This window comes from Eumetopias jubatus, unplaced genomic scaffold (genome assembly GCF_037043125.1).
Source record: "Eumetopias jubatus isolate StellerSeaLion01/CBP00866 unplaced genomic scaffold, mEumJub1_p1.0 scaffold_9, whole genome shotgun sequence".
In the NCBI taxonomy this organism is placed as follows: Eukaryota; Metazoa; Chordata; class Mammalia; order Carnivora; family Otariidae; genus Eumetopias; species Eumetopias jubatus.
The window spans coordinates 49,888,329-49,915,613 of record NW_028274815.1 but is presented as its reverse complement, the minus strand read 5'-3'; the positions used below and the strand labels follow the sequence as shown (position 1 = coordinate 49,915,613).

Genomic DNA, 27,285 nt, shown 5'->3' with positions numbered 1-27,285 from the left:
AGCTACTACTACACACCCACATAACTAAAATTTTAAAAACTGATAGTATAAGTGTTGTCAAACACAATTGGTATTGCTGGTTTGAGTTTTATAAAATAGTATAACCACTTTAGAAAAGAGTGGCAGTTTCTTAATAAATCAAATGTGTATTTACTCAGCAATTTCATTCCTTGGCATTTACCAGGAGAAATGAAAACATGTACATACAAAGGCCTGTACATGAATGTTCACAGCAAGTTTACTCTTAATACAAAAGACTGGAAACAACCCAATGCCCAACAACATGTCAATGGATAAACAAATTGTGGTAAATTCATACAACGAAGTACTACTCAGAAACAAAAAGGATACTTGACAATACTTGCAACATGGATGAATCTAAAAAACATGCTCAGCAAAAAAAGTAAGAAACTAGAATTTAATATATTACCATATGATCCCGTTTCTACAAAACTCTAGGAATTACAAATTTATTTTAGAGTGACTGGAAAGCAAAAGAGTGATCGCTGGGAATGGAGGGGTGGGAGACAAGGACTGGAAAGGACCCCAAGGGAATCTTTGCTGTGAAGCCAATGTTCTAGATCTTGATGTGGTGTTAGTTACATAGGGAGTAGGACTTTGTCAAAATTCATCATACTATGCACTATAAAAGTATATCTTATAGACTATAAATTATGCCTCAAAGTTGATTAAAAATAGACATTAATAAAAAGCGGCTTAGTTTTTAGCAGCTTATTTGTAACCACCCAGAGCTGGAAACAACCACAATGTTCATCAAGTGAATGGATAAGCACATCATATATCCATACAATGGACTACAACTTGGCAATAAAAAGGAACCAACTATTGTGACACAGAATAACATGGATGAATCTCAAAATAATCACACTGAAAAAAAAAAGCCAGATGTAAAAATAGTACATACTGTATGATTCCACTAACATTAAGACTGCAGTCACACAAAGCAGATCAGTGGTTGCTTAGGTAAAGGGCCTTGGGTAGAAAAAGGGAATTACAAAACAACACAAGGAAACCTTGGGGGTAATAGATACGTTCTGTCTTAATTGTGGCAATGGTTTCATGATTGTATACATGTCAAAAGTATCAAATTGTACATTTAAAAGCATACAGTATATCATGTCAGTTATATCTCAAACTTTATTTATTTTTTGGAGAGGAAGGTGGGGAGGGGCAGGAGAAGGAGAGAGGATCTTAAGCAGGCTGCACACCCAGCATGGAGCCTGACACAGGGCTTGATTTCACGACCCTGAGACCATGACCTGAGCCAAAATCAAGAGTCAGATGCTTAACTGACTGAGCTATGAGGGCGCCCCCTCAAACTTTTAAAAATCACAATGAGAAAATAATACATCCGTATTAGAATAAGGTACAATAAAAAAAATTGACAACACTAAGTGCTAGTAAGGATGTGAGCGATTGGAACTCCTATACCCTGTTGATGGGGATGTAAACTAGTACAGCCATTTTGGAAACATTTGGCAGTTTCTTATAAAATTATCTAACAATTACCTCATAGCAGCAATCTCACTCCAAGGGAAATGAACACATATATTCACACAAAAACCTGTATACAAATGTTTATAGCAACTTTGTTCAAAAGTCAAAAACTGGAAGTCTGTCAACTGGTAGATGGATAAACAAACTGTGATATATCCATACAATAGAATACTAACTCAGCAACAAAAAGGGAATCAACTATTGATCCCCCTCATGGATGCATCTCAAAAGCATTATGCTAGAGAAATCACATCCAAAAGGCTATATACTGTATGATTAAACTCACATGACATTCTAAAAACAAAAATAGAGACCAAAAACCAAGAAGAAACAATGAATCATGGAACACTACACCAAAAACTAATGATGTAATGTATGGTGATTAACATAACATAATAAAATTTAAAAAAAAAAGCTATCTCAGGGATGCCTGGGTGGCTAAGTCGTTAAGCATCTGTCTGCACTTCAGGTCATGAGCCCAGGGTTCTGGGATCGAGCCCCATGTCTCTGCTCAGCAGGGAGCCTGCTTCTCTCTCTCCCTCTGCCTGCCACTCTGCCTGATTGTGTGCTCTCTCGCTCTCTGTCAAATAAATAAATACAGTCTTTAAAAAATTTTTTAAAAAAGTCATCTCAGAGGTAAAGATGATCCCTTTACTACAGTTGCAGAGGAAGAGATCACTATGCATCATAAAATTAGTTTAAGAGTTAAATGAGAATTTTCACAAGAGTATCAACCTTGTTCTCTGCAATATATTAACTTGCATAAATATGCATAACTGTTACCATCTGATAAAGTGAGTTTAACCTGGAAGTGTTACCTGAACAAATGGGTCATGGAAGATACCAAGACTCCAAAAACTATTCCCAAGCCATGTGAAATAACCCCCAGAATAAATGCCTACCTACAAGTCTACGGCCTATACTTCTTGGTAAATTGTTACCTTGAATATAATTGACGTTTCTGTATTCCTAAAGGTATAAACATTTGTAGGATCTCAATGTCAGATCAGGAAGAGCTCTGGTACTTCCCACTCTCCTATACATGGTTGAACAATTAAAAACCTATGACTGCCAAATTTATTAACAAGTGCTTAAGTGTCTTACCTAGGTCCTCTGGAAAGCAGAGCCTGAGGCAAGGATTAAAGTACTGGTGTTTTATTTGGGAAATGTGCAAACAGACTGGTGAGGGTGAGGAAAAAAGGGAAGTGAAGCAAGAAAAGCTGCAAAGCAATGTGAGGTAATGGATTACCTCATAGGCAGGCTCCACAATGAGCCAGGAAGACAAAGGGGTCGTTTGGCACGTGTTTGCTCAGTGGGCTAAACTTTCTCTGGAAGGCTTGAAAGGAAAAACCTTTCCTGACAGTCTTCCACAGAAGGGAGCAAGGAGGGGGGAGAATTTGCCTGCCAGGCTCCCTCCTGTCCTGTGTTTCATTAATTAAGCCTCCCCAAAGTGGGAGCTTACTCCTCCACATTTCTGATCATCCCTTCATTGGCAGCTCAGGAAGTCTGATCCTGTGGCTGTCAGTAGAGCATCTCCTCCAACTCCAAAGTGGAGAAATGACAGAAGAGAGAGGACTTGGTGTGGAGGCTTTAAGGGCCTTGTTTAACCTGGACTCTAGTAAGCTCGGGGAATGCTAAGTAAGGTTTGCTGGCAAGGCAGAAAACGGGACTGTGGGCCGGGTGACAGATGGCGCCTTTGTGAAGGAAGAGGAGGTTGAGGGAATCTGAGACTGTGCTTGGAACTTTTCATGTAATAGGAGATATAAATGAAAGAAATGCTAGTGACACAAGGTACCTTGTAGGAAAAGGAATGATTCAATAGGGGGTAGAGTTGGGAGAGAAGGCTTTACTGAGATGGGCTTCAAGAATGGGAATGATTTGCTCACAGAGACCACAGTGCCATTATAGCCAAGGGAACAACCTGGAAGACAAAGACGTGTGGCATAAATATGTACAACACAGTGTACTCAGGGAATGGCCTGCACACTGAAGAATGGAGTATAGTAGACACTTTGAAAAGTCAGCTGGGAGTCAGATCACGGGAAGGCCTAGACAAGGAGTTGGAAGTGGACTCCGAAGGCCATAAGCCATCCAAAATTTCCAAGAGGGGAATGCCACAAATGAGCTTGTTTTCAGGACATAATTCTGGGGCGGTTGTTGGAATTACATTAGAAAGGTGGTTCACACAGTTCCTACATGGGGCCTCCCGCCACAGCAGGAGAGTTTGTGACTGACATTGCAAGACCAAATCATGACGGAGGACACTCAAAGGCCTACACTTCTGGGACACAATGTATAAAAATCAAGCTTGCCAGACTGAGGATAAATCCCCAACTCAATTTTGTTGGCAGGAGAGGCTCATCACACTGGCTGAACTGAACCAATACTTGTATCTATACTTCTACCCAAAACGCCAATAAAGGAATTTTTACAGATTAAAAATTCACAAGATAATGGGGAGAGATACCAAATGGTAGATGAGAGAGAGCACAATAAAATTATCAAAGACAGCAACCATCAGAATAGAGAAAAATAAAACCTAAATGCGTGCAACAAGGGGAAGTAAACAAAAAGCAAACTTACAACATTATTATTACAAATCTACCAGGAGACAACCAGAGCTTCCATCAGTTTTGAGGGCCTCAATCTTAAGTATGAAAAGATGGACAAAGGTCACCAGATATCTCAAGAATACCACTAACAGGAGAGACAGGCATCAAACAAACAAACAAAAAAGAAGAAGGAAAACAGTTGATGTAGGGAACAGAAGAAACCTAAAAATAATTGGTAACTTTGGAGAGAAGAGAATACATTCATTAAAAAAAAAAAAAGTACTTGAAAAAAATGCAATTCAGAAAATAATATATGGAAGGTAGAAAATAAAGCTGAGGAAATTCTCCTGATTTTAAAAAAAGAAAGGGCAAAAAGGTTAAAAATGGAAAATAAGAGAAAAATACATAATTAACTTAGAGATACATTTCAAAAAATCCAATATTCAACTAATAGAGGTTCCTGAACTAGGTTAAAAAAGAAAGAAAATTTCCCAGGACTGATAGACACAACTTGCCAGGCTGAAAGGGCTAAGTATACAGCACTGCAAATAAAATACTCAACACTTTTAAACATAACATGAAATTTCAGGACATTTGAGATAAAGATCCTAAAGCTTTCAGAGAGAAAAACTGCAGGTCCCAAATAAAAGCTCAAGAATCAAAATAGCACAGGATTTCAAGAGCAACAACAAAATGTGGAAAACAATGAGTAAATGCATTTAAAAAGTGCCTACCTACAAGTCTACAGCTTAGCAAATTATCAGTGGAGTGAAACAATAAACTACCCATTTCACACATGCAAAAGTCTCGAAAAATTTACATCCTGTTAACCCTCCCTGGGAAGCTAAGGAAGCATATACTCCACCAAACAGGGAAGTACACCATGAAAGCAGCAGCTATGGGATCCAGGAAACAGAAGAGGGGTATAAGAAATGACCAGGGTGACAGGGAAGAGAAATCCCAGGGTAACAGCTATGCTCCAGGCATAGAGAACGATCAAGGTCCCTGTCATGGGCCAAGTTATGCTACCCTCCACCCCTGACAAATTCATATGTTGAAGTCACCTTAACCCCCAGAACCTCAGAATGTGATTATATTTGGAGATAGGGTCTTTATTTATTTTTTTTTAATTTTTTTTAAGATTTTTATTTATTTGACAGAGAGAGTGAGAGCAGGAACACAAGCAGGGGGAGTGGGAGAGGGAGAAGCAGGCTTCCCGCCAAGCAGGGAGCCCGATGCAGTGCTCAATCCCAGGACCCTGGGATCCTGACCTGAGCCGAAAGCAGACGCTTAACGACTGAGCCACCCAGGCACCCCTGGAGATATGGTCTTTAAAGAGATAATACATTTAAACAAGGTCATAAGGGTTGGCACTAATCCAATATGACTGGTGTCCTCCTAAGAGGGAATCTGAACACAGTCACAACTGGAAGACCATGTAAGGACAAAAGGGAGAAGACAGCCATCTCTAAACACGGAAGAGACCAGCCTGCCGACACCTTCAGCTCAGACACCTAGCCTCCAGAACTGTGAGAACCTAAGTTTCTGTTGTTTAAGCCACCCGGTCTGGTGCTTCTAGCACACTGACACAGCGCCCAACCGGGAAAAGGCCAAGAGGGCTCCAAGGAAGATTTCAAACGAAAAAGGATCTGTGTCTATCCTATCCATACGAAGAGAAATGTTACAGTGGTGTCGGGATCTGGGGGATGAACCGGTGATAGGTGCAGGGAAAAGCAGCCAACAAACGAGGCAAAATGAGGACAAAGGCAGTATAAGGAGCATAATCTCGGCATACTATGGCTCAGTATACCTAGGCAACAACATGAACTGAGAATACTGACTGAACCAGAAGTTGGGAAATAACTATACTGAGGGGTGAGAACAGAAGTGTGCATGTGGGTAAATGATGTGCACGAGCTAAATCTGCATCCTCCACAGCAGGTCAACTGGTAATATCGCAAATAAAAAATCAGTAAGCAAAATAAACATAGTATTTAAACATGGAGGCAAATACTAGACGATAACCCAAAAATATTTAGTGTTGGGGCACCTGGGTGGCTCAGTCGGTTAAGTGTCCAACTCTTGATTTGGGTTTAGGTCATTATCTCAGGGTTGTGAGATGGAGCTTTGCATCAGGCTCTGAGTTCAGCGTGGAGTCTGCTTAATATTCATTGTCTCTTTCCCTCTCCCTCTGCCCCTCTCCCCCCATAAACTATTTAGTGTTTGCCTTTAAGGAGTGATAGGGATAGGGTGGGGCAGGGGGAGGGGCTATTCTTTTCCACTATAATCTCAGTAGAACTATTTGAATTTTTTTTTTTAAGATTTTATTTGACAGAGACACAGCGAGAGAGGGAACACAAGCAGGCGGAGTGGGAGAGGGAGAAGCAGGCTTCCTGCTGAGCAGGGAGCCCGATGTGGGGCTCGATCCCAGGACCTTGGGACCATGACCCGAGCCAAAGACAGCATCTGAGCCACCCAGGTGCCCCGAACTATTTGAATTTTAAACTACTCATATGTGTTTTTTAAATAAAAGTGAAAACTTTAAAAGCTTAAAAGGCTACTGAAGACCTTTAAAAAAACGGAAGTCACTGGTCCCTTTAGCCAGAGGACTCAGTGGGTACGGTACTAGCAGAAGCCAGAGCTCTAGGGTGGTGAAGAATAAATGAGACCTGAGAGAGCAAGAGGAGCCTAGTTTGTTTTGTTTTTAAGGAGTCTAGTTTTTTAACAAACCATGTTGACGACTGAAATGGGAAGGGGACAGAGGGGACGATAGGGTCACATCTTCTGAAGGTAGCAGTACCTCTGATGATGGCACTTCTGCTGGCAATGTCCTCCTCAGAAACTGCTTGCCAAGGAAAACTATCAGAGTAGCTGGAATCCCATGCCTGCCCCTGCTTGTTCTTTTATGGCCCACCAGTTAGCTGTCCGGCTCCAGTTTCAGTCCACGTGAGCCTTCACGGTATATCCTGGGCAACACTTGCACAAGAGCAGCCTTTCAGCAAGGACTTCTGTACCTCTGTCACATGTGGCAGGCAGAGGAACACTTCATGCCTGAGCTATCGCTCAGATGAGGAGGAGCGGTGTGACTGGGCTAATGACTCACAGGCCAGGGGCCTGGTTGAGCTAGAGCACTTCCCTACGGTCCACATGTTGTTCGTATGTTCATATGGAAAAGAGGATAAAGAAAATGCCGGTCGCGTGCAGTAGGAGACAGTCTAGGATACAAATCTGCAAAGTCAGAGGCCTTAAAAAAATGAAGCCACGCTGCCCCAGTATTCATTGAATATCTACTGAGGCTTATGATGTCATGCTGGTGAGACACTTTCTGGAGCAAACTTAAGGTCTCTGGCTTCCTCTGCAGCTAAAAATATTTAACACCTCCCAAGTGATCCATCTATATGTTCCAGAGGTATACCAGCAGAAAAGATAACTTAGAGAAAGTCAAGGTCGAGGCACCACTCCACCATGAGGCACGTGGAAAAAGATCCCAGCAGGTTCAACAGAGAAGCAATAAAACAAGGAGCCATCCTTGTCCACAAGTCTTCCAGATATCCCAGGCTTTACGTGTTGTAGCCTATTCTGTTCATTAAAGAACTTTTGTAGTCTATAGAAGTTTTCAAGTTTTCTGAATAGTTCTACCCAGTTGACAACAATTACCCTGTCAGGTAAATTAACCAGCATTCTGGTTTATCAGTTCCTCTTGCCCATATGACCGTCAATTTACCTAAAAGTTTATCCATTCTTGTGTTAGATGGCATATCTGACAATTCAGTGAAAGAAGTTGGTCAAGTCCCACAACAGACTGCCAAAGAAAGAAACGTCTAATCACAAAAATACCATCACTAATTTCATATAGATTTTAAAGAGATTGTCTCTTAGGTAGGTTTTTAATAGAAATCTTGAACAGTTAGGGGGAAAAAACGATAGCCTTAATGATTGGGTAATAGAACACGACAAAAACACCAGAAATTTCCGCACATACACTATCACAAGTCTAGTCAGAAAGAAATACATCGATAAGGAAGACAGAATTTTTAAGAAAATAATTTACAAGGGAAATTCTTTATTACTTTCTCAGTTCTAAAATACCATCTTCCTTTTAAAAAATTTAAGACTGAGTGACAGATTATTTCCTTTACTGTTGCAAATACCGCAAGTTTATCAGCCAAGAGGTAAGTATCAATGTAATTTTCCTTTAAGTTTGAACACATGAGGGAGCAATAAAACAGATCATAAACCTCATTTGACCTGATCTTATAAAAAGTCACTCCAGCTGGTCTTCAGTCCTGCTCTATCTGCAGAGCGATTTCCAGGACAGGTTTGTGTCATTCGGTCCATCCACAATAGGTCGGACACGGCAGTCTGAAGTAAGTGCCAGGGTACCACACTGTATTCTGAGCTGCTTGACTGGCGTTCGGCTTTCTATTCCAAGAGTACCGCCTTTGTGAGTAGTCCTCTCCAGGGGGACCAGGAGGAGGGACATGGCCTCTCTGGTAAACGTTCTGGTTCTGTGAAAATTTTCTTAAAAGAAAAAGTAATGAATTATTATTAGTTTTAGTAAAATATATTAAAAAGCTTCATAAAATAATACAGACACTCTGGTTCTACTGTCTTCTGCTTGTACAACCTTAGATAAATTGCTTCATCTCTGGATTACTTACTTCTTTATAAAATGGAGGTAATACCTTCCATTTTCATGGCTTGTTTTCAAGGTAAATTAAGACAACATATTTAAATTACCTACCACAACACCTTGGCACACAGTAGGTTCCCAGGAGCTATTCCAACCTTTCCCTACAGAGATAAATGCCCACACTTTTCTAATCAAATACTTTCTCCCCAAGTCTTACAGTTGGGGAGATGTGAGACAGTATTAAGGTATTTATTTTTAAAAAACAGAAAGCTGCTTTCACTTTATAAATACATATATAAATTAACTATAAAGTGTAGAAATTCTAATTATTAACTACACATGCAACAAATTTGGAAAATTAAGACTGAAATTTAACTGCTTCAAAAGCAAGATCGGTAAATTTATTACATCATACTGGAATTTTACTACTTTTTCCTATAATTTTTATTTACTCTTTAAATAAGAACCTTCTTTATTCTGCAAACTATACTATTAATAGAGCCTAAGAATGCAAGATCCTTTTTGGTAATCACATCAAATTGTTGGCTTAAACTAAGTTTAGAATCAATGCAATTTTCTAGGTCCTTTTCCCAACTGCCTCTGAAAAGTCACATATTCCTCCCCATCCTATACTTTATTTTCCAGCCCTGAATGCAAAATATGGAGCAAATGATACCTCTAATCAGCTGACAGTGATCAGCTAGAAAACATCAATTCTCACCATTCTCAAGTGTTTGCAATAATTTACAATATAAATTTCTATTTCAATTCTAGAAAAGGGAACAGCAGAGATACCTTACTGACTGCTGCAAATCCTGGGTCTGGGTGTGGAAATGCCGAGAAGGTACTGGGTAACCTTGGGTCTGATGTAGGTTATACCAATGTCCTTGGTTAACAGACTTAATAGTGGTGTGGACTGGTTCCATCATATGTGTTGCATCTTCAAAACCACTTGATCTGGATACACTGGAATCCCAATTCCTCAAAGAGAACATTCCCACACAGTATTACTGGTTTCCAAATTCTGTAGCCAATTTAGTTAAGGATATTTCGGCCCATGAAAATAACAATCCATCCTCCCCTCCCTGTTTCTTTAGGGTTCCCCGAGCAAGTAAATAAGCTACAAGAAGAATGGATATGTGCAGCTTAAATGATATAAAAAAAGATCTCCCTAACCAGAGATCTCACATAAAAAATGCAACTTACTTTCTGATGGGACCTTTCTGAAGGTCTTCAATGTAGTTTTGTCTTTCCAAGCAATGTCCGCGGCACCTATTGAATACTGAAGAGTGGATGAACTGTTAGAAATCACTGTACAAATAGCAAATCTTTCCCAGAGAAAGCAGATCAAAGCTGAAATCCACTGACTAATTATTCAGGCAGTTATACCTCACCATTTCCAGATACATCCCTTTATAAACTTTTGGCAAAAGAATGCATTGTGTCAGAGCAAATGAATTACAAACATTTCTTTTTTCTAAAATTTGAGAAATTCATCTACATTTCCACCTTCAACTTTTATAAAGAGGAAAAAATAGTGACAACCCTCATACTTACATTCAATTGCATCATCTGGCCTCATGCCTTGTACATCAATCAAATATCTAATAAAACAACATAATTCAAGTCATTTATATACACGAAAAGAAAAAAATCAAGTGTTTTCAAAAAAGGTCCAATTTCACTTACAAATATAGATCTAAAAATCCTAAGAAAATATTAGCACATCTAATCCAATAATTATTAAAGAATGATATATCATGACCACAAAAAGACTTTATTCCAAGGATGACCCAACTTTAGCAAATCTATTAATATAATTATTTACATTAACACAATTTAATTAATAAATGAAAAAGAAAATACAGGACCAAACTGGCAGACGTTAAAAAGGTATCTGATAAAAAATACAAGTCATTTTTGTTTTTTTGGTTTTGTTTTTAATTTATTCATTTGAGAGAGAGCGAGCAGAGCAGGGGGGAGGGGCAGAGGAAGAGAGAGCAGCAGACTCCTCGGTGAGCAGGGAGCCCAACATGGGGCTCAATCCTGGGGCCCCGGGATCATGACCTGAGCTGAAGGCAGACGCTTAACCCACTGAGCCACCCAGGTGCCCCACAACAGTCATTTTTATCAAAGTGTTTTGTATACTAGAAACAGGAGACAATATGACAGAGTATTTATCAGGAACCAACAATAGCAAAAAACAAATTGGGAAAAATATTAACATCAAATCTAAGTACCATCTAACCAACTGTATGGGCCAGAAGCAGCTTAGGAGTCACTCTCACTGCCAGCCATTTTCTCCCTCACCCTCATCTGCAACATACTACCAAGTCCTAACAATGTGCATCTCTAGAATATGTCCACATCCTTCTACCCAAATGACCACCACACCCTGGTCCAAGCCACCATCATGCCTTGATTTCTACAAAAGCCTAACTTTTCTCCTTGCTTCCATTCTTCCCCCAGCCCCTGCAGCATATTCCCCAGTTAGCAGCAAAACAATGGCTTGAAAATGCAAATTTGATTATGTTCTATATACTCACCCTTAACACAAAAAGTTCAGTGGTTTTCAGTTACTCTTAAGATAAAGTCTAAACACAGACCCGCATGATCTAGCTCTTCCCCATACTTCCAGCTCCATTTTAAACTTTTTTTAAAGTAATCTTTATGCCCCATATGGGGCTTGAACTCAAGACCCCAAGATCAAGAGTCACATGCCCTTCTGACTGAGTCAGCCTGGTGCCCCTCCAGCTCATTTTAAACTTTTTTTTTAAACTGATCTCAAAAAAAAAAAAGTAATCTACACACCCAACACGGGTCTCAAACTCATGACCCTGAGATCAAGAGTCACATGCTTTCCCGACTGAGCCACCCAGGCACTCCCACCTCCAACCTTTTTTTTTTTTTTTTAACTTTTCAGCTCCATTTTAACACCGTCTTTCCCATGGCCCAGCCTCCCTGGCTCGTTCCAACACAGCATATGCTTTCCTATTATTAGTCTTTGCTGTTCCTTATGCCCAGAATTCTCTCCCCAGTGTCTAACAGGTTAATACCTTAACATCCTTCAGATATCAGCCCAAACATCCCCAAAGAAACATTCTGTATTCTCCATGCCAAGGTCAAATCCCTCCTATTAACATGCTCTTATGTACTATGTCCCTCTCCTTGGCATTTGTCAGAGCTCTAATTCCACATGCATTCATGTGATTCCTGAACGTCTACTCTCTCTAGACTGTTAAAGAGTTCTCAAAAAGCAAGTCAAGTCTCTGAAGTCTTTCTGCTAGCACCCAGCATGGTGCTTACAGAGAACAGATGCTCAGTCTTTCCTGAATGAACAAATGTATAAATTCTTTGATTCAGAGATTCCATTCTGAGTGAAATTATCTGAGAAAATAGCATATATATTCAAATCTGTTCATACAAGAATGTTCACCGATTCAGTGTTTTAAAATATTAAAAACTTCTGACTTTTACGTTCATCAGGAAGCAAAGGAACAATGCAGCTTCTAAAAAATAATAAGGTTTCCAAATACTTTCACAGGAAGATGCCCACGATATATTAAATTATAAAACAGGGTATCTAAAATATTACACCATTAAATTACACGTATATACTTGTACCTCTCTGCATTTTTAAGTCTGAAAAAATACGTACTAAATTATTACTGGTGGTAATCTTTGGGTGAGGAGCAAGACTGCTTTCTACTTCATACCTTTCAATACCGACTGCATTTTTTGCAACTAGCTTATGCTACTATTGTAAACAAAACAACTTATACGTGGTCTGTCTTTTGGGGTTGGCAACTCACCTGCAGATGAGATAGCCAGTCCTGTTTAAACCATGGGTACAATGAACACCAATGAGTTTGTCTACAAAACAAGGAATAGAGAGTTTAAGTAAGTGAAGTAGATACACTTAAAACAAATTCTACAATTTTCTTTAGAGTACCATTTATTAGTTGCCACAACACTACCACTCCCCTGAAGAGGAATAACTGATAAAGAGTGTGTTATTTTAGGAATACACTATAAAGAATTATCTAACATAAAGCAGAAATTCACTGCCTCTGAGAAATTCTGCATAGCCCCTCTTGGCTGCAATCGTGTAAACTGGAGAAGGCCTGGTCAGGTACTAACAGCTAAAAGGGCATTGAGAGGAACCCAGCTTCTTAATATAGAATGTCCATCAGCAACTGATTTAATTATAGAAAATGAGAGCAAAAAGAAAAAAAAAACAGGCTAGAAGAATGAAACTTGTTTTTGAGTGAGACAAATCAAATGCCTTTTCTTTGGATACTGAATATGAAAAAGAACAGTTTCTGCGGGACTCACGAATCCCCAAAGCGCTTCCGTCCCTTCTCTCATTTGCTGCTTCTCACACACCACAGTCTGTGTGCTGGTGAAGCACCCGGGGAAGCAGCACTGTTCATATTTTATGATGAAAAAGTGAGAATTGGAGATGTAAGCCCAAGCTGCACAGCAGGCAGACAGAACAAAGACTAGAATCAAGTCTAAGATTTTTCCAACCTGTGCCATAGTATTTCTTAGTCCATCATTAAAAAAAAATTACGCAAGGGGCGCCTGGGTGGCTCAGATGGGGAAGTGTCTGCCTTCGGCTCAGGGGCTCAGGTCATGATCTCCGGGTCCTGGGATTGAGCTCCATGTTGGGCTCCTGGCTCAGCAGGGAGCCTACTTCTCCCTCTCTCTCTGCCTCTCCCCTTGCTCATGTTCTCTCTCTGCCATCTCTCTGTCTTAAATGAATAAACAAAATCTTAAAAAATAAAATAAATTAAAAAATTATGTGAGAAATTAAATAAAAAACGATCAGGTGTAGTTGATCTCTGCAAAATGTGTATCTGTGACTAGGAGGTGTCTGGTAGGAAAGCACTCACCATCTCCTGCCCAGGTTACTATCTCCCTACCTCTAAATTTTGTCTATTTCAAGTGACCCTTCATATAGAAGATGTGATCTTCCTAAAATATAAACTCGTAGGGTTGCTCCCTTGCTTAAAAATCTCCACTTAGCACAGCATTTAGAACTCTTTATAAACGGTATCATCAATCTCTCCAACTGAACTATAAGACTACAATGATTCAAACTAGGACTTAGAGGGACCTCCTCCTGCCCTCTGCCAGCCTCTCAGATCCCATTTTCTACACCCTGACCACACACACGTTCCCCACTCCAGCTACACTGGCCTCCTTACTCAAACATGCCAGCATAGTCATGCCTCAGGGGCTCTGCACCTACTATTACCTCTGCTTTAGAACAGTGTCCCCCCAAACTCCCCAGATAGCCAATGGTTCCTCACTTCTTTTAAGGCTCTACTCAAATGACATCTTAATAGAGAGGCCTTCCCTGATCACCCAACACACACCGTCACTTCTGAATCCTGTTTGCTAATTCTCCAAAGCACCTTATCACCATCTGACATTTCATATAGTTACTTATCCCCCTCCCCCACTAGAATGCAGAGTATAAAAGGGCAAGAACTTTCTTCTGTTCCTGCTTCCTAGAACAGTGCCTTTAGCTTAAAAAGTGTCCTGTAAATGTTTGTTGAAAATGAACATGTGAATTCTACACCCTTTCACACTATCCTCTGGTCATTCCAGAGGCTGCTACTCCCGGGCACAAGGTCAAGGCCTATGCCTTTTGCACCTGTTCCCCAAACCAGGACATTCCTTTTCTCATGCTGGCAAAATCCTCTTCCCCACAGCCCAGCTCAAATGCTGTCTCCTCAGTCAGGCCTCCCTCAAGTGCAATATTCCTGTTGCACTTAATTCTTTTATTATAATTAACCCACTGTTTTTTTGTTTTTTTTGTTTTTTTTAAAAGATTTATTTATTTATTTGAGAGAGAGAGAATGAGAGAGAGAGAGAGTACATGAGAGGGGGGAGGGTCAGAGGGAGAAGCAGGCTCCCTTACTGAGCAGGGAGCCCGATGTGGGACTCGATCCCGGGACTCCGGGATCATGACCTGAGCCGAAGGCAGTCGCTTAACCAACTGAGCCACCCAGGCGCCCTATAATTAACCCACTGTCTTATAGGTGCCACCCATTTAACTTCCCAGGTAACTGTTAGTTTCTAATGAACAGAGACCACTATCACCTCTGTATCCCCGTGCCCTACCCACAAATCTAAAAGGCTCTCGGCATGTACCGAATCAACATATTTTCTGAGTCTCTACCAGTTCTAGGGAGTGGACAGTCTAGTGTCCTCCTCTTCATCGGGGACCCTGGTATCTGTGGGAGGGGCCTAGAGCAGAGGTAGCCAACACGGATCCTAAGCAAGCTCCCGAGACCGCCAGGGCAGAGAGCACAGCGAAGTCAGCACAACACAGGCAGACGACCAGCACGGGGCAGCACGGCAACAAACAGGATCTGCAGAGCCGTTCACGCGGCCTCGGACGGGCCTCTAGCCCTCGCAGAACAGAAGGGGTACCGGAGGGCAGCTGCACGCGAGGGAGCCGGGATGCCGCAGGCAGGACGGCAGTTGCTCCCTAACGCCTCCCGTCTCACGAGGTAATGTTTCTGAGACACGGTAACACCAATCACAGAATCGACCTCCTCCTTAGACGACGTGGTTGTCAGAGGCAGGGCCGAGCCTCTCAAGTTTTAAAGTATGGGCAAGATCTGGAAACAGGCCCTAAGATACTTAAGACCTAGTGCCTGCGTTAGGCAACAAGGTTATAGTTTGAAAAATTACCTTAAAATTCCCATCTCTTTCTCTCTCACCTCCCACCCCCTATTTTCCCACCTCCATCTCTATTTTTTCTCCCCTACTCCGTTTATGTGTGTATGTGTATATATGGAATATTTACTCTGTCATACTTATTTAACAAAACATACACTCCTCAAGCTAAAGTTAGAAAAAGAACAAAATGAGCACTTGGTCCTGTAAGTCAGTGGCTTTCCAAAGACAAAGGATTCCTCAGTCTTAAAATATGGCAAATACCACATTCTTTCTGATAGCCAGATGCCAGAAACAGGTAGGTGGATCCTTAAAATTCAGAAGCTAATAGCTTACTAAGATCTATTTCCCACACAGTAAGGTAGATCTTAAGGCAGGAACAAGAAACACCAGCTTTTTAAAGCCCTTCTGTCTGAATGAGAGGTGGTCGTGTACCCCTGCGTCTGTGCCCAAAAGGGAAAACCGGCAGGAATATCTGAAATGTGCACGATGGGGACGCTGCCCCACTGGCGCGCCTTGCTTTGCTCTGCTTCCAGGGCTCCGTCTCCAAACTTTTCCTTTTGTTGTCTTTCTTATATACCCTAAGACACTGACATCGTTTCTCCTTGTTTTCAGCAGAGGGTCACACAAGCCATGCTCCCCATACCTCTGACCCAATACCCTGACACCCTTGACCTTTTCCCCCCCGCCTCTCACCTCTGAACCAATAAATAAGACAAAAGAATGTTTTTATTTTAGTATATATTTCCCAGTCACATATTTTAGAGAGAGAGGAGGAAGCTAGTTCATTCACATTTCTCATTAAAACCACTTCTCAAACTAATTTGTGACTATAAAAGGAAAAACACCTCACTCTACCTGCACCATCTGACACTTCTACCTTAACATTATCATATACAACAGGCCTAATGGTAAAACTATTAAAAATAGTAAAAATCCCAAACCTATTCAAAATGCATACCAAAGTTCAGGTAAGAGAAAAAAAACCAAACTCACCGTTATCTGTATTTTCTTTTAAAAACTCATTAACAGCACATTTGAATTTAAAAATAGTGTCATCATCAGGCACCTGATGCCCAATTGTATAAATTTTTATGTAAGGAATAGTTTCTGGTAAGTCCTGTAAGGCAAAACCATGAAAATGTGTATTATTTCATTTGTAAGGAAAGAAGTAAAAAATAATCAGAGAAGCCAGACTATAAACCAAGAGATTATTAATATAGTCTGTCAGTAATTCTGATAAAAGAGCCATTTTTTCCCCAGGCTGTTCCAACCAGGAAGTATCATCTGACTTTCATTAAAACTACAGAATGGAAAAAAACAAAAAACAAAAAAGCCCCTACAGAATGGATAGGCAATAGGCATACAAGCCTGAAAGCCAAGTCCATGTGAATGAATGCATATAAAATGATGAATTATATAGGTAGTTCTACTTATTGTTTTATATTTTAAGGGTCATAAAGCAGCTGTGATTTAAGCAGAACAGTAGAAGAGCATCAGAAAAACTTGGATTTGAATTGTAAGATAAAGCAAATTGCAGGCACTGTTGAGAACCGGTATTCTTGGGGTGGGAGAAATTAGACACCAATAAAAGTGGTTAAGTGAAAATCCTATAGTTCTGAATTTAAATGGAAAGTACCAGTATGAACCTATATTTATTTTATATTAAAAATAAACATATACATTTCCTAGCCCTGACGACAGAAAAAGCCTAGAAACAACTAAGGTCATGTCTAAAAGACTCAGGAGCACTGAGTTTCTAATGAGAAACACTGAGAAGCAACTGGGCAAAGACAGGGCCTCCATTTGTGCCTTAATGAGAATAATAACTGCAATGAAGTACACAGTGATACAAAAAGTAAATAAATAAAATTTATTGGTCACCACTGGAGGATATTAGTGAATCAACTCATTATTTTGATACCTGTTAAATAAAAGGAAAGAACCATGCCTCTGTAACTGGTCAACCAAATAGATGATGAGGGGAAGCTTCTCTTGATAGAAATACCCAGCTAATAAATGAAAAAGGAATAGAATTCACTATTTTCTGAAGTCCCAAATGAATTAACGGGTGTAGATATCAATCATCAGTGACTACTAGTATCACAAAAAGAGATAATCACTTTATGTCTCCACAGAAGACATCATCACCTCTGAAACTGTCTTGCAAAAAAAAAAAAAAATTCAAGCCTGAATCTGATCAAGCCTCTACGTCCAACTACCAATTTACAGGAAATAAAAGGATTGAAGAATATGTTAACAACACATGCAGAGGGAATCATCAAATCAGAATGAACTACCTGGTTTCTTCAAAAAATAAAATTCACCAGGGGAAAAAAAAGAAAGTAAGAGAGACATGGAAGGAGAATCTACAGACTAAATAGAACTTCGGGGACCTAATTATCAAAGGCAAAGTGTGGACCTTATTTGGATTTAATTCAAACTCTTAAAAAACCTTTTTTATGACATTTAGAAGACAATAAAAAATTTGAGTACTGACTGGATAATGTTAAATAATGACAGTAAAAAATAAAAGTCCTATATTTTAAATATATATACCAAAAATGTACAGGTGAAATTATATGATATATGGTATCTGCTTCAAAATAATATGGAATGGGGTGAAACCAGTAGATAGGGCGAAACATGATAGCCATCAATTAATAAAGATTAAAGCTGGATGAGTTCATGGGTATACAATGTTTACCCACAGTATTATGTCTACTTCTGTGTATGTTTAAAATTTGTGATAATTGTTTAAAAACAAAATGACACTGGAAAACAGCTTGATGGTTTCTCAAAGGTTTCTAAACATTGAACCACCATATGATCCAGGAACTTCCACTCCTATGTATACATTTAGAAGAGCTGAAAGCAGGGATCTGACTCAATACTGGTATACCATCATTCACAGCAGCATTATTCACAATAGCCAAAAAGTGGAAAAAACTGAAGTGTCCATCAAAGGTTAACGGATAAACAAAATATGGAATGTATACATAATGGAGTATTTATTAGCCATAAAAAGCAATGACATTTTGTTACATGGATGAACCTTGAAAACATTATGTTTAATGAAGTCAGTCAGACACAGAAGGACAAATACTGTAGGATTCCGCTCATATGAAGTACCTAGAATAGTCAAATTCACAGAGACAGAAACTAGCATAGAGGTTACTGCTGTAGGGAGAGGAAGTGGAATTATTTGTTTAATGGGTGTAGTTTTTGTTTAGAATGATGAAAAACTTTTGGTTATAGACAGTGATGATGGTTACACAACATTGTGAATGTATTTAATGCCACTGAATTGTATGTTTATGACTGGTTAAGATGATAATTATTTACGTATATTTGACCACAATAAAAAAAAAGAGGAATAACTGAATTCAAGTGTCAAATCTTCCTGTTTTGAGACTCAAGTTTTATCATCTATAAAATTAGCAACTGTAATAATCCTCTATCCCCTGAGCTTAGCGCAGAGTAAGCACTCAGGAGATACCAGTACTCCTACTACTTCATCAGCAAAGGACTGTTGTGAGGATTAACTAGGTTAATGCATGTAAAAGTACCTTTTAAATAGCAAACTGATTTACAAATATTAATAAACATTGGGTGTTACTGTTGTCCAAGGCCATGAAATTGAAATCGGTCAGAAGGATAATTCCATCCCATTGATATGCCACATAGGCCAACAGATCATATGGGCTTCTGTCTTTTATCAAGAGATATTAGGAAAAGAAAAGCATGAAATTTAGAGAGCAGTTGTCTTTTACCATGATACTCACATGCTCAGGCAACTGCTTAAAATAAGTGCTAAAGACATAATGGTTATTCATTTCTTTCCTTTTAGGGCTGCTACTATTCTTACTGAAAGTTTATTTCATTTTCAAAATATGGAACATGGAAGCTTATAAAATTTCTTCAGCACATAGCCTACTGTCCTATATTGCAGTTTAATTCATGTCTTTAATCTCATTTTGAGACACCAATTAGAAATACGTACTTAAGGAAACCACCAAGTTCCCTTTTTGAATTATTACCCATGGAATAAAGCCAGGATTCACCTTAGCATAAGATGATAATTCCTGAATTACTATGCATTATTACAGTATCAGAAAGTAGGTTCTTTTCAATGAAGGGTTCCATTTACCTCTGGTTTATAATAGCGGTGAGTATAAGTTAAATCAATAATTAGTCCAAGTTCTTCATTCTGTTTTTGGATTTTGTTAAAAAGATCCAAGGGTGAAAAACGTTCTTCTGGAGCAAGGTTCTTTTCAAAACTCTGTTAGAGAGAATGAAATAAGAAAGAGCAAACATGTGCTTAAAATCCTTTTCCATTTATTCAAGCCTTGTGATGCCAACACACAATGAGATTCAAGGCAAAGTTTCCATTCCGCTGAAATTTACAAGCTATGTTACAATCCTTTCTTCTAGAGAGGAGAGGGAAGAAAATAAGCTCACTTCTAACCTATTTATTTCTGTGTTTGTTTTATGTTGATCTCCTAACCAGACTTTAACTCCCAGAAGGCTGGGACTGCATCAATTTTGCCCACCACTGTATCTCCAGCTCCATGGGGAACACCTATAAATAGGTACTTCCTTTTTTTTTTAAGATTTTATTTATTTATTTTGACAGAGAAAGACACAGCGAGAGAGGGAACACAAGCAGGGGGAGTGGGAGAGGGAGAAGCAGGCTCTCTGCTGAGCAAGGAGCCCAATGTGGGGCTCAATCCCAGGACCCTGGGATCATGATCCGAGCCAAAGGCAGACGCTTAACGACTGAGCCACCCAGGTGCCCCTAAATAGGTACTCCTAAATACTTCTTGAATACTCATATATACGAAGGGTGGCTTTTATTGCTAAATATTCTTTTATGTATTTGGCTTATTTATGTACTCTACTCATGGATCTGTTTGGTTATTCAAATGCGAGCAACATGCTTTGGGGGGGGAATTAATAAACTAGTTTTTAGAGCAGTTCTAGGTTCAAAGCAAAACTGAGCAGAAAGCAGAGTTCCCTCTTATACCCTCTCTCCTTTACCCCACACAGCTTTCCCCCATCAACATTCCAAACCACTGTGGTCCATTTGTTAGAATCAATGAACCAACACTGACATGTCATTTTCAAAGTCCACAGTTCATGTTACAAATCACTAGTAAAGTCCACAGTTTATGTTACAAATCACTACCTATTGTACATTCCATGGGTTTTGATCAATGTATGACACGTATTTACCCTTATAGTATCACACAGAATAGTTTCACTGCCCTAAAAATCCCCTATGCTCTACCAACACTTTTAATACAGCCTTAATACCTGACAGGGCTACATGATCTACTTCCACCATTATTCTTCTTTTTCAGAATTTTCCTGGCTATTTAGGTTTACTTTTCTTTATGAGTTGTAGAATCGGCCTATTTGAGATGATGTTAAATTTATAACAAACTTAGGAAAATTTGACAGATTGATGATGTTGAGTCTTCCACATAATACTGTGAAAGTTTTGAAGAGTAAATTACAACAAGGCATACATACAATCTCTCCATAAGCTGCTTGCAGACTTGGAGCTGATGGATCATATATCATCTCTAGCCACGTGAACAACTAACTTTAGGTAACTAATTTAAGTCACAAACCCTGTAGGAAGCCTTCCTGTCTGTTATCATTTCCCCCTCCTTTGAATTCCTTGGTATTTCTTGCCATGGCATTTATGTGACACCTAACATACTCTATTTTAAATTCCAATGTGCATGAGAAGTGACAGTCAAGTATTGGGGCTGCTTTTCTTTGGCTGACTTCCATAAAACACACAGGAAACCAATGTGACATTTTACTCCCTGACTCTAAGCATGAATAAGACCTGCACTGGGGTGATTATGCAGCTCTGTAATTCCCTTTACAGTGCCTAAATAATCCCAAGGCTGAATACAGATAACCTGAGTCTACAGAGTGAGGAGGAGGCTTTTTATCACTCTCTCATACAGGAAAGATTTGTGGCTGTGTGGAGGAAGGGAAACCGCAGAGTCTTCCTATCTTCTATCTTGCTGATGCACTTTTAGGCAAGGGGCTAAGCAGGGACCCTGGTAGAACTCAGGAATCCACTTTTAGAGGCCATGGAGTAGGGAGTTAGGGAATTAGGACAGTCTCACAGAGAAAAGAAGAAATACAGGAGATAATTCACAGTAACCACAAATGGGGGAGGGTGTCATTCCACACATATTTGCTCATATTTATTATATGCCAAACACTATTCAACTTATTCAACAGCACCACACTTGGTGTTGATGGATGTGAATCAGAACCATATGTTTAGCTATATGAAAAGATTAGTTTTTAAGTCCAGATGCAGAAGAACTGACATAATAGGTAAGAATGGAACTCTGACCTATGAGTCACAAATTAAATAAATTCCCAATACACTCAAAGTGGGCTTTTTCAGATACCAATCCATTCTATGCTGGGCAGTTCAATGAGACATGAGTCTCTTCTCACCTTTTTTATACTGGCCAAATGCTTTTCCCACCTATTCCTTCCTTAGTTCAAACAAAAACACAATTTTCAGAATTTCCATGCTGAAATCCTGACTTACTAATCCAGGGCACTGGGGTTCTTTTTTGGGGGCGGACGGTTTGGTTATGATGGGAGTGAAGAGGTCTTATTAGCATTTAGTCAATGCGGATCATGGATGCTAGAAATCTTGCCGAATTCATACAATCCTACAAATGTGTCTCACACCTTTTTTTCTTCTTTTTAAGATAAGAGACTTTATTGCCCTACAATTAAAAGTATTCAAACAGGGGCAACTGGGTGGCTCAATCGGTTAAGCATCTGCCTTCGGCTCAGGTCATGATTCCAGGGTCCTGGGATCGAGCCCCACATCGGGCTCCCTACTCAGCGGGGAGTCTGCTTCTCCCTCTCCCTCTGCTCCTCCCCCTGCTTGTGCTCTCTTGCTCTCTCTCTCAAATAAATAAGTAAAATTGTTAAAAAAAAAATGATAATAAAATAAAAGTATTCCAACACTTATTTTTCTACATAACTTACTGTGAATGATCAGTGTTAAATAAAAATATCAATTTTCATCATCTGCTTCACTTCATGTCTTCTTAACCAATTCTTCATTTTTCATTCCAATTGCATGCGTTTGAGATAATGAAGAATTTTCTACCACCTTAGTTATGGACTGGAACATTCACCTGCAGCTACCTAAATGCTCATTTCATGCAGTTGTGCTCCTAGTGGTTTTATCGCAGCCATCCTCGGAGAGTTTTCAGAAAACGTCAGGACGATCTTCATTCATCTTCACCTCACAGGCTCTGTTGCACCTCCCAGAGCCCAGTGACCGGCCTGTAGGTGCTGTTGCCCCCCACATCGTGCCTCGGCGGCCACGCAGAGAATGACTTTTGAATATCCTATTCAATGCTCATACAGGTGAAAAACTGTTTCATAATTATCTAAGCCTTAAAATCTAACTTCATATCACAAATACAAGAGTTTTTTTGCCTGGTTTTAAAGTGCTTTGAATTTTCCAAGATAGTAATCACAGTATCAGCCAAGTAAAGGTCATATACTTTGTTTTATTTGAAAATCTACTAAGAGCTGTTCACTATCATGGAAATTCCTGCCAGTAAGGCAAGAAAATCCACCTAGTTCAATCTGCATTTGCAGTTTTTGTATTCATGGTGCAAGTTAAATGACTATGTTTTTATTTCTAATATAGTCATGCCCAAATATTTACATATTGAAATTAATACATATTACTTTATTGTAAGTTACTTTATTTATTGTTTATATTATTGGTTTCAGCATTACATTGATTTTTTTTCTTTAAAATTAAGTATGGAAGTAGTATTTATCGATGAATTTTATTTCAGAAGAGTAAAGGGGATATAACAAAGTATTTGCTATTAAAAAGGGAAAATGGAGGGCTGCCTGGCTGGCTCAGTTGGTAGAGCATGTGACTCTTTTTTATTTATTTATCTGACACAGAGAGAGAACGCACAAGCAGGAAGAACAGCAGGCAGAAGGAGAAGCAGGCTCCCGATGAGCAGAGAGCCCGACATGGACTCGATCCCAGGACCCCGAGGTCATGACCTGAGCCAAAGGCAGATGCTTAACCAATTGAACCACCCAGGCGCCCCCACTTTTTTTTTGACCCCGAGATCAAGATGTGAGCTGAGATCAAGAGTCAGACACTTAACCAACTGAGCTACCCAGGCGCCCCTGAGCATGGGACTCTTGACCGTTGGGTCGTGAGTTCAAGCCCCACATTGTGTACAGAGATTACTATAAAAAATAAAAACTTAAGGAAAAAGGGGGGGGGATGGAGTGTGACATGGTCGAGCACCAGTGTTCTACATCATGAATTCGGATTTGTGAAATACTGAATCAACTTTTGCTCACCTTTTTCAAAGGAACTTTGAAAGCAATGAAACGAGTCCCAGGCATCCGTTGTCCAACTGGGAGGTAGTCTTTCCACCTATTAATACATTTTTTGTTAGCCAAACTTTATGTTAGCCCATCTCCCTGCATAGAATGAAGGCTCCTTGTAAATGGAAACCACAGCCCACACAATAGGTGCCCTCTTCTCTTTGCTTTGAATTCTGTTGTTCCACTTATTCAACCCCACCTAGTAACAACTTCTACTGTCCTAGATACAAGGCAACAGAAAGCAGAGTTCCCTCTCATACCCTCTCTCCTTTACCCCACACAGCTTTCCCCCATCAACATTCCAAACCACTGTGGTCCATTTGTTAGAATCAATGAACCAACACTGACATGTCATTTTCATACAGGATATGGAATGAAAGTTCCATACAGGATATGGAATGAAAGTTAAGTGAAAAGGTCTCAACAAATAGGGCAGATCTAAAACCAGAGTTGGCCAGTACTTTTGTATCCCTGATAAAACCTAAACTAATCCTGATTACTAAGACGTCATTAATACATAACCTGTTGAGTGAAATAATTTAAATTCAATTCTTTCACTTCACAGTTTATTTTTAGTCCTTATACAAGTGATGCCATCAAAATCAGTCAATAGGGAACTTCAAGTTCATATTTTAAAAGACAACCTGATAGAAAAGGGACCGTGAACTTCACTTTGTAATGTTAGGAGTCACAGTGAAAAGTGATATTTGAGATGATGTCTTAGGATGAGTTAGTTAACTAAGGTTGTTGATTCAGTATAGCTGAAGCACAGAAAGTGATGACAAAAGTGGCACAAGATGGGGCTGGAGAAGCAAGAGAGGAGTCTAGAATATGCAGAGTCTTAAAGACCATGTGTAAAGAGTTTCTTTTTATTCTTAAAACAATGTTTTTGGTATATGTTTATGAGCAATATTCGGACTAGTCTATTAAAAGGACTTCTGGTGGGAAGAATGGATTGGAAGGCAACAAGAGTAGACACGCGTACACTAGTTAGGACCTAACCGCCAACAGATCAGGCAAATTCTGTCTTAGGATGCTGACAGAGAGAAGCTGACAGAATAAACATACTCAGAAGATAAAATGAAGGGGACTTGATGTAGGAAATAGGAGGAAAGGAAAGTCTCAAGGAATACAAGAGTTCAATGCACACACGAGCAAGGTCTCAAAATTAATCCTTTGTACAGAAGCAGCAGTCTCAAATGAGACGTGTTAGGAAGCAACAGTATGTGATCCCTGTGATTCCTGGAAACAATATAAAATCAACTTTTTCGGTGGAAAGTTCGGACGTCCTGGCGGGTTTTTTTCACTTGAACTTGGTTTTTATTAGTCACGTTTGCTATGCCAAAATAACACGGCTCGAGGAATTGTGGGAGACTCCAATTTGCTAATTAAGGGGTGTCCCCAACACTGGCAGCCCCATCTTAAAAAGCCGTCCCTCTGCATTTTACCGGAAAAGCAATGGCCAGAGCCTCGCTTTTAACAGAATGGGGAGAAATCAGAACCTCAAAGATGATCAGATACTGTGGGCGGAGCAGCGAGAGCATCAGTGCCTCCCAGCTAGGGCGGACCGGCCAAGCGCTCGGCGGGGACTGGGGCAGATAGACACCACAGGAGATGGAGCCCAGGCCCGGGAGCTCCGAGCTGGAGGGCCACGCCCAGGGGCCAAGGCGGATTACCTTTCCGGGACGTGGTTTCCGCGCTTCTTCTTGGCTGAGCTACGTCCAGAGAACGCCCGTCCCTGGCCCCAGGCGCCGCGGGCATGATGCCACTGGCTCATCTGGGCCCCAAGATGCCGCCCACCCAACGGCAAGAGCGACAGAGCCGCCAGGCCGGGGCCCTCGGTGCCAAAACAAGATCCCGGACCGGAAGCGAATAGGCAGCAACCCACGCAGTTCCCAGGCCCTTTACTACTGCGCACGCGCCACCGACAGTCGTGATGACGTCACCACGCTGGCTGGCCGACTGTAGTTTGATTACTAAACAAGAGTCAGGGAACCACAGTGCCCTCCTAAGCTGGGGGCCGGTAGCGCAGGTTCGATGAGCGTGTAGGTACACTTAAGAATTCAAATAGTACAGGGTATGGAATGAAAGTTAAGTCCCACTTCTCCAGTGCCTTGCGTGGTTCTTCCAGATATTTTCCAACTGCTCACATTCATACTTATTGTGTGTGTGGGTGTTTATACACTTGTACATACATGGATATCTCCTATTTTATACAAAAGCAGTTAGTATATGTATCCTACAATCTATCTTGGGTACTGATTTTCCCAGTCAATTTATGCATACATCCGTTCTATTCTTTTTAATGCCTGGTATGCATAGTATTTCATTGATTATAAGAAACATAATCTATATATCCAGTCGAATATTGATGGACTTTTAGTTATTTTCAGGTTTTTGTTCTCTGTTACAGACGGGCTGCAATGTAAACGCCCTGAAATATGTATACGTCTATATCTAAATCCCTAGAGATACAACTGTTGGAGTGAAGGATATGTAGACTTAAAATTTTGAAAGATACTGCCTCACTACCCTCCAAAAATACTGTACCAGCCTGCACTCCCACTCACGGTGAAACTATTATTGGATTGTTATCATGCACCAGGTTTCACATTAGAGGTTGACAGTAGGTATTTAGGTTATAGACAAAACAAAAAAATAACTGAGAGAGATAAGAGTAAAAGCTCAAGTCTAAGGTTGCCACACAGTATCAGGCATAGGGATCTATACCTGTTAGAAAAACTCTGAATTTCTGCTATACGTGGAACAGCAAAGGATAGCATGTCCTGTAGTAGGTCTGAAGGCAGAATAGAGTACTGAATTCCAGCTATAATAGCTGGGGTTTTTTGTCATTTGTATTTTTTAGTTTCTAATATCTGAAAGTATTTTATATACACGGTTCGTCTTCACAACCGCTTGAGATCTGGACAAACTGAGGGTCAGGAAGATCAGAGTTATTGAATAAATGATTAAATGAATGGGTAAAAAGATCACCAGCTTTAACATTTCTGGGACAGTCATATTCTAACCAAGTTTAAGTCCATAAGCATTTACAATTCTGAAAACTTACACATAATGTAAAACAGGTCAGTATTATCACATTGCTATTTGGAAAAAGAAAAGATTTAAGATAGCACAGCACATTTGTAAACTTACAATTAGGTACATTCAAATTTGGTGCTCAATCATAAAATATTTTTTTGGAATTTATGAAAAAATATTCAATAGGCATAGAATGGCCAAAAAGTATGAATGGTACATACATCTACGAATATGATAATATATAAAAGGTGACTTAAATCTATCAGAAACTACAAAAGGTATATTGGTCTTGCACTTCCAATGTGCTAAAAAACACAACAAACTCAGTTATAATTGACACAAGAAAATCCAGACCTAGGCAGGGAGCCGGCTTCTCCCTCTGCCTGCAGCTCCCCCTGCTTGTGCTCTCTCTCTCTCTCT

The 27,285-nt window shown here is 39.9% G+C and overlaps 1 protein-coding gene across 1 annotated transcript; it reads right to left on the bottom strand.

Moving 5' to 3' along the window:
• Positions 1–8,113: 8,113 nt before the first annotated feature.
• Positions 8,114–25,702, bottom strand: DUSP11 (dual specificity phosphatase 11). The gene is made up of 9 exons (XM_028116159.2): positions 25,500–25,702; positions 23,797–23,872; positions 19,547–19,678; positions 16,393–16,516; positions 12,516–12,576; positions 10,261–10,307; positions 9,910–9,985; positions 9,499–9,684; positions 8,114–8,591 (listed from the first exon to the last, which is right to left on the bottom strand). The coding sequence occupies exons 1-9, from the start codon at positions 25,598–25,600 to the stop codon at positions 8,396–8,398; spliced, it is 999 nt and encodes a 332-aa protein (XP_027971960.1). The 5' UTR covers positions 25,601–25,702; the 3' UTR covers positions 8,114–8,395.
• Between the last annotated feature and the right edge of the window lie 1,583 nt (positions 25,703–27,285).

Coding starts and splice junctions, on each gene's coding strand:
- DUSP11 (XM_028116159.2), bottom strand. CDS start 25,600: ATGAGCCAGTGGCATCATGCCCGCGGCGCCTGGGGCCAGGGACGGGCG. Junction 12,577..16,392: donor AAAAGAAAATACAGATAACG/GTGAGTTTGGTT, acceptor CTTGTTTTGTAG/ACAAACTCATTGGTGTTCAT. Junction 10,308..12,515: donor ACTGGCTATCTCATCTGCAG/GTGAGTTGCCAA, acceptor TTGTTTTATTAG/ATATTTGATTGATGTACAAG.